The 11,828-nt window shown below is 42.3% G+C and overlaps 1 protein-coding gene and 1 long non-coding RNA gene across 2 annotated transcripts; one reads left to right on the top strand and one right to left on the bottom strand.

Moving 5' to 3' along the window:
* Window positions 1-1,582: 1,582 nt before the first annotated feature.
* On the bottom strand, window positions 1,583-11,161 carry LOC127001750 (developmentally-regulated GTP-binding protein 2-like). The gene is made up of 8 exons (XM_050866896.1): window positions 10,989-11,161; window positions 7,428-7,588; window positions 6,751-6,921; window positions 6,399-6,542; window positions 5,911-6,018; window positions 4,769-4,926; window positions 2,385-2,586; window positions 1,583-1,721 (listed from the first exon to the last, which is right to left on the bottom strand). The coding sequence occupies exons 1-8, from the start codon at window positions 11,050-11,052 to the stop codon at window positions 1,632-1,634; spliced, it is 1,098 nt and encodes a 365-aa protein (XP_050722853.1). The 5' UTR covers window positions 11,053-11,161; the 3' UTR covers window positions 1,583-1,631.
* Window positions 2,617-4,759, top strand: LOC127001753 (uncharacterized). Its single transcript, XR_007755438.1, has 4 exons — window positions 2,617-3,874; window positions 3,913-3,992; window positions 4,153-4,272; window positions 4,390-4,759. It is a non-coding gene; the product is annotated as an uncharacterized LOC127001753 (long non-coding RNA).
* Window positions 11,162-11,828: the final 667 nt, after the last annotated feature.

Below are 11,828 nucleotides of genomic sequence, written 5' to 3'. Positions count from 1 at the left end.
GTACTTCTAAGGTGTGTGTATATAAGACTGAATAACCACCTAAGGTGAAAAGACATTACGAGCTTTTATATGCTCAAAGTTTTTACCATAAAGATCCACTGAATCATTCCAGGGTACCATGCTAACGAGTCAACAGCCAGAAGCCTCATTGCTCTTTCGCTCGCCATTATCTATATCTAATTGACGAATGTTCTCTTCATACTTTGTCAGCTGAATGTTTTAAGAAATATGTGAAGGGCCTAGAAATAATTTCCAGTGATAACTGATATACCATTTTGACATGAAGCATGCAACCAATGCAACATTTGTAATTTTTTGGAAATTTTAGAAAATATTGAGTGTAAGTGCTAAGGTTCACACTTAACCAAATCAATGCAAATTACAATAAAATAAAACATTTCACCATTTGTTAGACATTAAACTTTGTTTTGGTGTTGTATTGCTTAATTTTGGTTGAATATTGTACTTGTAGGGACGACATACCTTTGTGTTTAAAGTAAAAAAGAGCATTTTTGAGTGGAGATAAATTGACCCAAAAATCCTAGTGGAAATGAGTTATTTTTACGGTTGCCACTCAATATTGGTTTGAGGACATCTCATGGCATCGGAAAATACCAGTGGCAATTTGTTGTGTGTGTGGGGGGGGTGCATGGGGGGGCTATCCTAGCTGCCTGCCTATAAGAGGAGAGGAAACACAAGGGTCTTTATCTAACAACTGAGGTGCAAGTTTTAGCAAGAGTCGTCAACAATGATGGATGCACTGGACAACTTGATAGATAAACATGTGGGAGGGTGACTTTTATATCAGTAGCATTATCATCATTTTGTTATAGAAGTAGTAATCTCTTTTTCCAGTATTTAGCAAGCTTTTTTCATAGGATTGTTTATTTATCACTTTGTAGCAAAAAAAAAAAAAAAAAAAAAAAAAAATCATGCCTGCAGCTCTCCAAAAACATGTCCCAGTGGCCTCTGCAGCTCATTATAAAGGAGAAGATAAAAATGCTTGAGCAAAATTAGTAATATTTTTGGGATCACTCCTAATATTGCCTGTACTGCTTTACTTAAGTGATGATGGTGCAGCAGAAGTGTGAATGGTGGCAGTGTGACTATCATCTTTTGAAGGCATTCTCTTCACACCATGCATTTGATCTGGCTGTAGCTCAGAGAAGAGGCCATAATTGTAATTGTTAGTTGAGCACAAGGCTTAGGATGAAAGAAGGATAGGACTTTGAAACGTTTCATCGACAATCACACTGTAGTCCTGGCGTGTCTCAGCAAGTTGTATGTGGCAGTGACTCATGTTCAGGAAGAGGGAAGAAGTTAGCTGCAGTCTCATTTTTTAGATCTGTCAGAAGTCCTCTTACAAGCCCTGCTCCCTCAGAAACACCATTACTCCAATATATGAATGAAAGAAAGATTTGGAGAGCTTGCAAGAGGACTTCCAATATGTGGGAAGATTTTAGCAGAGGGATTTCTGTGCCACATTTGCCCTACAGAGCACACATTCTCATCAGGACAACATCTGCCATGACAAATGGAACATAATATTATATAAATAAGTTCCAGAGAGCAGAGGCAGAAGTTGAGGCTTATATATATTTGGGCAAACAATGCTACAACTAAACACTGGATTATTTCTTCGTCACAATCTGAATAACATCTTCGTCACACATTATGTGGTGGATTCCAACTCGCTGCGGGCTAAACTTGGTGCTCTTGCCCTGTAAAGATAAAAAAAGAAGTTATGTACATAAAATCAAGCAATTTTCTTTATCTTTATAAGATGCTTTATAGAGTAGTGTCGCCTGATATGCAAGAGTATGAATGACAAAAGACATTGCATAGAAGAAATTTGCATATTAGGTCCACAGAAACCCTTATTCATTCCTTTCAAAGCTTTCTTTACTCCAACCACAGTAACAGGGGGTTCTCTGGATCATTCCTCTCACCAACACCATCCTGCCCACCTTCATCACTGTACAATTCAATGTGAAATTTTCTTGCAAACAGCTGATATCTGCTAACTCGGCAATGACCTCAAATACAGTAATATGTCCACTTCTAAATGCGAGATGGAACCACCAAGGCTGGTGGGCATGGAAGAACAGTGGGGAAGGCGAACATCATTAGAAGACCCAGTTGTGCATTTGAAGAACTGATATGCATACAGGATAGGAATGTCATTTTTGCTTTACTCTGAATCAGAAATCACACACCACAAGGTTGAACTCACAGACACAAAGACTCAAATATATACCGTATGAGTCCCCTCGCATATTAGGTGACTCCCATACTACAAATATGCATATCAGGCAACACTACTGTACTGAATGATGAAGTTCTTTCATCAACACAACCCCTCAAGCAGCCGGCACGTCACTTACCCAGACGAGGGCGTATTTAAATACTGCCACGATGGACCTGTGGATGGAGTGACACACATGCTCAACGGAGGCTCCCCCGCGCAGGATGATCGGGTCGCCGAAGTCTGGCGCCCGGCCCGGCTTCTTGGTGTAGATCCGCAGTAAGGAGAGCTCTAGCCATGTCCGTTCCAGTAGATAGTCGAGATTGAGCTTCATATTGCAGCTGATGGGGAGAGGAAACATTACAGTGAAGTTGTTTAAGTTTTAATCTTTGTTTTGTAATTTTCTTAATTTATTTTATTTATTTATTTATTTATTCATTTTTTCATTTATATATTTTTTTCAGGAAAGGAAGCAGCTCAAGGGCAACAAAAAATGCAGAAAAAAAGCCTGCTAATCGCTGCTCCAAAAAAAAGATAAAAGTAAAGAGTGGCCAAAAGAGAGGTCAATTTCTGGTGGAGAGGTGTCTTGATTTACCTATAAGTTTGTCCCTTATGAGTTGTGTATTCTAGGAACAGCCACAAAGAACATGGACAGATGGTACACACAGTATGTGGGAAAACCAGATACATAAACACAGGTATCAGTTGTGTGTGTCATGTGTGATAAAGAGGAACACACAAAGTTCAGTGATATGTAACTGTGTAGTGTGTGCTAAAGCAAACACAGAACACAGACAGTAAGTGTGGTGTGGTGTGTGTGTTAGAGACAGAAAAGTGGTATGTGCAGTGTGGTGTGTGTGTAAGGCCTCGTTCACACTACAAGCAGAGCAGGGCAGAGCAGAGCAGAGCGGTTAGTAGCGGCATTAATTTTTGGATAATTTTGAATGTACAGACGCTCAGGCATTCACACTGCAAGCAGAGTGGCACAGCGCGGAGCGCAGCGTCACGCTCGGGAAATTTGGTTGTATTTTTTGCTGCTCACAGCTAGCGGTCCTCCACGTCTCCACCCTTCCATCAACATGGCCAAAAAGCTATCTACATAGGTGAATTTTTATTGCTGAAGCCAAAATTACAAAAAACTGACCAGATTGTGCATAGTTGAGGTACAATTTAATGATATATAATAGCCGTATGTTTAGAAAAGCTAATTTAGTGATATTCTGATCCTATACCCAATCATCAGTGACCCACACTGCCATGGGACTTGGCTTTAACAACAGAATTCCATGTTCCCTTGTAAATCATTACATTTTCATCATCCTACAAGATAAACACCGAGGAGTTTATCAGGCAGTTGCCTGCGAATGATTCTTGTGCAGGTCGCCCTGCTCTGCTTATATGTGAACACCTAACCGCTCTGCTCTGCCCTGCTCTGCTTTTAGTGTGAATGAACCCTTAGAGGCAGAAAGGTGGTATGTGCAGTGTGGTGTGTGTGTTAGAGGCAGAAAGGTGGTATGTGCAGTGTGGTGTGTGTGTTAGAGGCAGAAAGGTGGTATGTGCAGTGTGGTGTGTGTGTTAGAGGCAGAAAGGTGGTATGTGCAGTGTGGTGTGTGTGTTAGAGGCAGAAAGGTGGTATGTGCAGTGTGGTGTGTGTTAGAGGCAGAAAGGTGGTATGTGCAGTGTGGTGTGTGTGTTAGAGGCAGAAAGGTGGTATGTGCAGTGTGGTGTGTGTGTTAGAGGCAGAAAGGTGGTATGTGCAGTGTGGTGTGTGGGTTAGAGGCAGAAAGGGGGTATGTGCAGTGTGGTGTGTGTGTTAGAGGCAGAAAGGTGGTATGTGCAGTGTGGTGTGTGTGTTAGAGGAATAAAGGTCTAATGTGCAGTGTGGTGTGTGTGTTAGAGGCAGAAAGGTGGTATGTGCAGTGTGGTGTGTGTGTTAGAGGCAGAAAGGTGGTATGTGCAGTGTGGTGTGTGTGTTAGAGGCAGAAAGGTGGTATGTGCAGTGTGGTGTGTGTGTTAGAGGCAGAAAGGTGGTATGTGCAGTGTGGTGTGTGTGTTGGGGCAGAAAGGTGGTATGTGCAGTGTGGTGTGTGTTAGAGGCAGAAAAGTGGTATGTGCAGTGTGGTGTGTGTGTTAGAGGCAGAAAGGTGGTATGTGCAGTGTGGTGTGTGTGTTAGAGGCAGAAAGGTGGTATGTGCAGTGTGGTGTGGTGATTGGTACAGCCAGACACACAAGGATAGAGGTACTGTGGTATGGTGTGTGTTAAGAGGCAGATAGGTGGTATGTGCAGTGTGGTGTGGTGGGGTGAGTGGTACAGCCAGACTCACAAGGACAGAGGTGATGTGGTATGGTGTGTGTGTGTCAGAGGCAGAAAGGTTCTATGTGCAGTGTGGTGTGGTGGGGTGAGTGATACAGCCAGACACTCAAGGACAGAGAGGTGATGTGGTATGGTGTGTGTGTTAAGAAGCAGAAAGGTGGTATGAGCGGTGGTGTTGCATGTGGCCGGCCTGTCCCTGCTGCACGAACCTGACCACCACGCTGTGAGCCATGTGAGCCACACGGTCCACCTCCTCAATGGACACCTGATCGATCTTGTTGTACACGTAGAGGCATGGCATGTAAACTCGGTTGCCGGAGATCACATCTATCAGCTCATCTGACGTGCAGTCTTCCCTAAATATGACCTGGAATATAAAGAATGAATTAGGAGTTGGAAATATAACACACACACAGAGAATGTCAGAGAATGTTGAAATGGTTCAGTCATATGAGAAGCAGGACAGAGGGCGGAGAGATGAAGATGATGGAGGAGATGGAGGTACAGGTAACTCTCGATTTCCGCAAGTTTGGTTTACGCATTTTTTAAATAACGCAGGGTCAAAAATCCAAACAAATGTTTAATTTGCACGTTTTTTTCACTTATACGCGATATTTTATGGAGTTGCCACCAGATGTCTCACGCGAATATTTATTTTTCGATAGAAACCTATCTCTTGTTTGATTTACATTGTTTTTGATTTACATGACCTCTTCAAGGACACAATACTCGCGTAAATCGAGAGCTACCTGTACCTGGAAGGAGATCAGTTGGAAGATCAAGGAGAACAGGGAAAGGAACAGTGCAATAAGACTTGGAAGTGTCAGAAATAGAGGAAGGATTAGCACTGGACTGAGCAAGATGGAGGAGGTTCATAGCAAATCCCCCCCCCAAAATGGAAAAAGATGGACTATAAACGAAGAAGGAGATTAGGTGTTGAAGTATAACAAATGCACATGTAAGTCACAGATGTAGCAACTTATATCACTAAAAAAATATAAAAAATAAAAATAAAATAATAGGAAAATATCCCTAATTATCCATCAAATTACTAAAGGAACATGTTTATATTTATTCAGAGGAGAAAAGGCTTGATCAGAGGAGGGAAAGAGAAGAGAACAGAGGGAGCCATGCATAGTGGGAGGGAGGAAAGTAAGGAGTACGAGGACAAGGAGGGAGGAAGAAAAGAACAGAGAATCATGCACAGGAGGAGGAAAGAAGGAGGAGGGAGGTAAGAGGACTGAGGAGGGAGGGAGAAGAGAACAGAGAGGATCATGCACAAGAGGAAGGAGGTCAGGAGTGCTAGGACAGAGGTGGGAGGGAGAAGAGGGTGGAGGGATTTACGCATCACCTCGGCGTTGAAAATCTTGTACTCGTGAAGGATCATCTGCACCATCTTCTCGTCAATCTTGGTCAGGGTACACGTGGCGTTAAACTTTATGCCTCCCGCCTTTTTTTGCTGTGAAAAAATAAAAAATGGAGTGAGTCATGCATCCAATAGTTGGGAGAGTTGTTCATACACAAGTGTATTTTTGGCTACATGACACATTTACTTAAAGAATAATAATAGTTATATGTCTTCATCTTACATCAGTGTAAGAATCTGCTCATGCCTCAATCCCATTGCACAAGGGCCCTTTCCACAGACTAAAATACTTCAAATCAATTCTACTAAGTATCCCCCAACATCACCTAGTATTTGAAAAACCCTACTAGACTACCTTATCAAGCTGGCTGCCTGTTTATGCCTCAATCCCACCATCAGTATTAATCCATTTACCTACACATTCAACACCCCCCACATACCCCTGCCCCATCCCCTCACTACACTGCTCTCACTTTGAAGTAGATGCCAGGTTTCCTCTTGTTGAGCCTGATACCGACAGCCTCCAACTCAGCGGTGAGGAGCTCCTTCTGCACCTCCCCCTTCGTCACGTCCACCATCATGATCACCAAGTCCGACGTTCGAGCCACCGCAATCACCTGAAGAGGGGAACCACTCAGGTAAGGTTCAGGGCTGGGGCTAGTAACCTAACTATTATGACCATTATCATTCATTTTTAAGGTGGTAAGCATTAATTTGGAAAGTGACATGGGAACAGGATTTATCTAGATTACTATTAAGTGAGTATAAACCTCACTCCACATCAGCCTCCCCTGATCAGCCAGCCCCCAGTGACCCCTTCCTTACCTGCCTGCCTCGACCCTTGCCCTGGGAGGCACCCTCGATGATACCTGGCAGATCAAGAAGCTGTATGTTGGCGCCCTTGTACTCAATGACGCCGGGGATGCATGTGAGGGTTGTGAACTCATAGGAGGCAGCCACGCTCTGGGTGTTGGTCAGGGTGCTCAGCAAGGTACTCTGGCGAGGGGGAGGAGAGACGGATGAGGTTATTTTGGGGGGGTGGTAGTTACTGTGATTGAGTCCATCCTTGATTCTCCACAGAAACTTAACCTCAACATATAAATAACCAAACCTCAGCACATGAAGTACTGGAGCTTCAGAGCATATAAAGACTCAAGAGGTGTAGGGATGCTGGATGTTAGTGAATGGATGAATTTAGATTTTCCCGGGGATGGAGGAATAAAAGAAAAAGGTTTGAGAAAGGATGTGGTTAGTTTTTTTTTTTTTCCAGTGGGAGGAGGAATTGAGGGGTTAGTGAATTTGTGACAGAAGACTGCTCAACACAAAACTTTAAATCAGGGATAAGTCAATAAAAATAATGCCATACAAAGATATAGTGTGCCAATACACACTTTTAGCCCCTCAAATATATTTTCTTTAAGAAGTTGCCCGCATCTGAGCTTCCTGCCATCTCTCGCTGGGAGTGTTTACTTCAAAACAAAAAAAGCTTGACCCCTACTCACCTTACCAACCGAAGGGAAACCGATGAGAGCCACCCGCGCATCACCACTCTTCATAACATCAAAGCCCTCACCCTTTTCACCCTTCTTGCCCTGCGGCTCCAGTAGCTGTGAGCGGTACTTAGCTAGCTTGGCCTTCAGCACACCCAGATGGTACTCCGTCGCTGTGTGAAAGTAGAGCATGTTATAAAATGGAGGTGGACTGAACAGTTAAGGTGTTGTTAGTGGGTGAACAGGATGCTTGTGTGGGCAGCAGAATACTTGGCCAGATATCACATTTCATTATCTGCATGGCTTGTGTCCCATAAACTCATGGCAAGAGAAGAGTGAAAGAAAATAGCTGAGAATCATGAGACTGACTTGCATGGTACATAAATGTCTCTGAAAACACATCTGAGACAGACAGAGCCACCTGAGGTATACAATGGGTTTTCACTTACCACAGGCTCAAGGGCCCATGAGATGGAGATGAGCACTGAGGCCACACGCAGCTATAGCTTATGCCTCCAACTTTACGTTATCTTAGAGCTGGCCAAGAATCAATAATAAAATTTTTTTTTAATCTACAACCCTGATTCTCAGTGCCAATAAAATCAGAATCTATTCTTCTCATATGCAATTCAACTTAACCCCTTCAATACAAGCAGACAAAACATAACCTCCATGCCATATCCTGGTTTTACAGACTATGGTACTGAAGAGGTTAAAGACTTGTTCCATAATGCTAATGATGATTAATAAAGTCTTATCTTGGATGTAGGTGACTGAAGGAGTCATTGAGCAAATATGCGAGAGGAAGGCTGCTGGCCACTATCACCAGCCAAACAGTGGCAAATCAGAGTAAGTATATCTAACAATACCCAACTCACAAGGTAGACAAATTATTTTCAGTAAGTTTTGATGTTTTTTCAATAGTATGTTAATTATTTCCGTCTGGATTCACTAGCATCTTGAATTCTTTCCCCAAAATAACTAATGATTTATATGTGGAAGGAAAGCAAATTAATAGCAAATACTTCAAAATTCACCAAATGTAAATGTTTTGTCCTCACAATACACAAAAATAAGGAAAATATGAACTTAGGCCATCAGAAGACCACAAGGAAGGAAAACTTTGCTGCCGTCTCAACTGCTGACCATTATAGTACTGACAACGGCACATCGCAAAGCATATCACATATTGTAAACAATTATACTTAACAAATCTAATCAAACTTAACCACCTAACAGGGGAGCAATTGACACCCCCTTGTTCTAATCTAACCAGCCCTGACATCACTTTACAGTGGAACTTCACCCCTCCTCGCACCCTTATTTCAGGATTTCTATGGACAGTGGTATAACCACTGCATAATAATTCGACAAGTAGAAGTAGTATAGTCTGTTTCATTTCATCTGTCCACCAACAAAGCGGGAATTTTGATAGATGTGGCACCTGCGTATTTCTAGTTCGTGAATACGTGAAAATCAACTGTTGTGAAAGACATTCCAGCTTATTTTTCAATAATATATCTGAATGTTTATGTATACAAAAAAACAACTCGGTCGTTTGCATCGATAATTAATCTAACATAAAAGCACACAAAAAGACAAGCATGTATCAAATAAAATAGTCACATCATGCTTGAACAATCTATGATTTTTCAAATTCACTGATTGATAGCTCATTTCAGGTAGTATATTAAAAGACATCTGACTCTGCAAGTGTAAATAAAGGGTATCTTAATAATTTAATGCATGTAAATAACTATTAATAATTGAAATAACATGAAATAGTAAATAATAACTGTTGCATGTGATGCTAGGCTATTTTGAATATTAGGCTACCCATGCTGTTAACATGCAACACATCAAAATTCCTTATGTATAGACACTTGCAGTCGGATGTCATTTTATGTACCTCAATGAGATGAAATATGGGTATCTGAAAGGCCATGAATCGTTCGAGTATCATCAGACTATACTGTTTGATATACAAGTTGTTCTTCGTGTGCTTGTATCGTAGATAATTGATGCAAATTGGCATGTTTGCAGTTCATATAAGAGGGTTTGAGGATATTTTGTTTACACAAAAATTCAAATATATCACTGAAAATATAAAGTTGATCTTCATGCAATCACAAACTAACAATGCGCAGGTGCCACATCCATGTTCGCGAGTGGACAGATGGAATGAAACAGACTAGAGTATAGTAGGTGTCAGACTCTGATGCAATGGATGTAAAACTAAATAAATACTAAAATCAATTTAAAAATGATGTAGGTTTCTCCTTATCACAGGAATCAATTCCTGCTTTCTTACCTGGATGGGGAGAACCCCATCTAGAATCAGGTGATGCCTCCAACCAAGACAGCAAGTAGATTGTCCTTTAGATGTTCTGATGGTTGGCTGATATGGCATCACCACGACCACACAAACAACTGCCATAATACTCGAGTAAGTGCCAAGACAATATAGTCAGGTTGGCAATCCCGAGTAGAGACACAGCACAGCACAGGACAGGACACAAGTTTACAAGTTAAAGAGATACTCAACAACCCAAAGTCAATCAATATCATACAAAATTTAACCAAGAGAAGTGTGGAGATGCCATTTGAAAGCATTAACAGAATTCACCACAACAACTGATTCTGGTAAATTATTCCAAATGCTAATGACCCGCACAGAGAAGAAACGAGCTCGAACATCAGTATTGTAACAAGGAACAAAAAGCTTAAAGGAGTGGCCTCTCGTGTGTCTGTTGAAATTTCTAACAAAGAGGTGACCTAGATTCGGACAAAACCCTTTCAGAATGTTGAACACCATAATGAGATCAGCTCTGATCAGTCTTCCTTTAATGGAATAAAGACTCAATCTAGCGAGACGTTCACTGTATGGCAGATCATGGAAACCGGTAATTTTCTTGGTCCACCTCCTCTGAACATTTTCTAAAAGCCTAATGTCTCCTGTATAACCAGTGAACCAAACCACAAGGGCAAAGTCCAAGATAGGGCAAATATGCGAGATAAAAATTGTCTTCATGAAATCAGGAGAGCTGCAAAGGGTACCCTTTAGAATACTGTAACCAATGCTGAGCTCTGCCTAACCATGTCCAGGTGAGGGTGACGAGGTTGGGAAGCCCATCAGGTTTGATATTCTCAGGCACTCCCGCCTCTCACATCAATAATTATCAGAGGCTGAAAGAGATCAACTGGATTCTAATGAGTACCAATGGTATTTATTTAGGCTCATTGTGTAGAATACTCAAACGACCACCAGGGTCATAAAACTGTCCCTGGAAATGCCCAGCACTCCTACGACAGCCTTGTCAACAAGTGTGTACGCCCCGAACTGCTGAAGAATATGCCCCAGGTGACAAGACCAGGAAACAACACTTGCTGGGGAGGAACAAGACTGACATTGGGGACGTGTTTGTCGCCACATGAAGCCCTGCACAAGCACGCTGCCACGCCCCTGAGGCACTCCTAAGGCCCTGGTGCCCCCTGCCGCGGCGGGCCGGGGGGCGGGGGGCGGCGGGCACTTGTCAGCCTGGCACCCACGTGCGGCCGCGGCCAGCCCCTCACCTTTGTTCTTTTGCGTCCTGGCGATCTCCTTCTCGATCTCGCCGATTCTCTCGAGGATCCCCATGGCGCCGGGCTGCCCGCGGGCCTGGACGAGGCGGAAATAAGGTGCCGCGGCGAGGCGTGGGGCCGAGTGTTGTCCTCGGCCAGCTGAGACGACCTGACCTGACGCCTTCACAACGGCCCACACCTCCGCAACAAAATGCACCAGTAATGGACTACCTGGAGGATTGGCTATCACAGCAATACTATAATTATTGAGGTAACATATACTCATTGTTTAATATATACTAGATACTTTAATATGAAACACAATTTCATATTAATTTATCAGTGATTTATGAATCCCAGGTTGGAGAAGGTCGATCTTTGCCATTCTTTACTAGCAAGTTTAGTAATGACTTCTAAAGCTGTCGTAAGCAAGGGTAGATTTAGACGACTGATTTACCAAACGCTACATAGATAGCAGGGTACTTGTATTCTCAGGTTTGGCCATCTTTTAAAAATGTCTTTATTTAAAATTAGTTTAGCAATAAGAAGCTGTTACCACAAGCAAGAGTTGATTTAAGAGATTCATTTACATCACACGCTGTATTACAGTGGTTCCCAACCTTTTTTTCAGGCGACCCTAGCTATCATGCACCTCACATGACCGCAACCCCACTAGTTTAGTTGTATATGTGTTATTATAATATAATAACACCATGTTTAAGGGTTTTTTACAGTTTAGCCGTGGCAAACTAGTGAAGCTTCGACAATGAGAAAGGGTTGATTTAGGAGAGAAGATTGACTTACATATATAAACGTTGGAAGAAGTCTTAATAATGTAACTTCAGGTTTGGC

This window comes from Eriocheir sinensis, chromosome 21, assembly GCF_024679095.1.
Source record: "Eriocheir sinensis breed Jianghai 21 chromosome 21, ASM2467909v1, whole genome shotgun sequence".
Lineage (NCBI taxonomy): Eukaryota > Metazoa > Arthropoda > Malacostraca > Decapoda > Varunidae > Eriocheir > Eriocheir sinensis.
The sequence above is the reverse complement of the archived record's forward strand: the minus strand, read 5'-3'. Positions and strand labels throughout refer to the sequence as shown.

What these genes read in the sequence shown, in the direction of transcription:
- LOC127001750 (XM_050866896.1), bottom strand. Translation starts at nt 11,052, where the DNA reads ATGGGGATCCTCGAGAGAATCGGCGAGATCGAGAAGGAGATCGCCAGG. An exon ending in GCAAGGGTCGAGGCAGGCAG is followed by an intron (nt 6,543 to 6,750) that starts GTAAGGAAGGGG and finishes TCCCCTCTTCAG; the next exon opens with GTGATTGCGGTGGCTCGAAC. An exon ending in AACCTGGCATCTACTTCAAA is followed by an intron (nt 6,019 to 6,398) that starts GTGAGAGCAGTG and finishes ATTTTTTCACAG; the next exon opens with CAAAAAAAGGCGGGAGGCAT.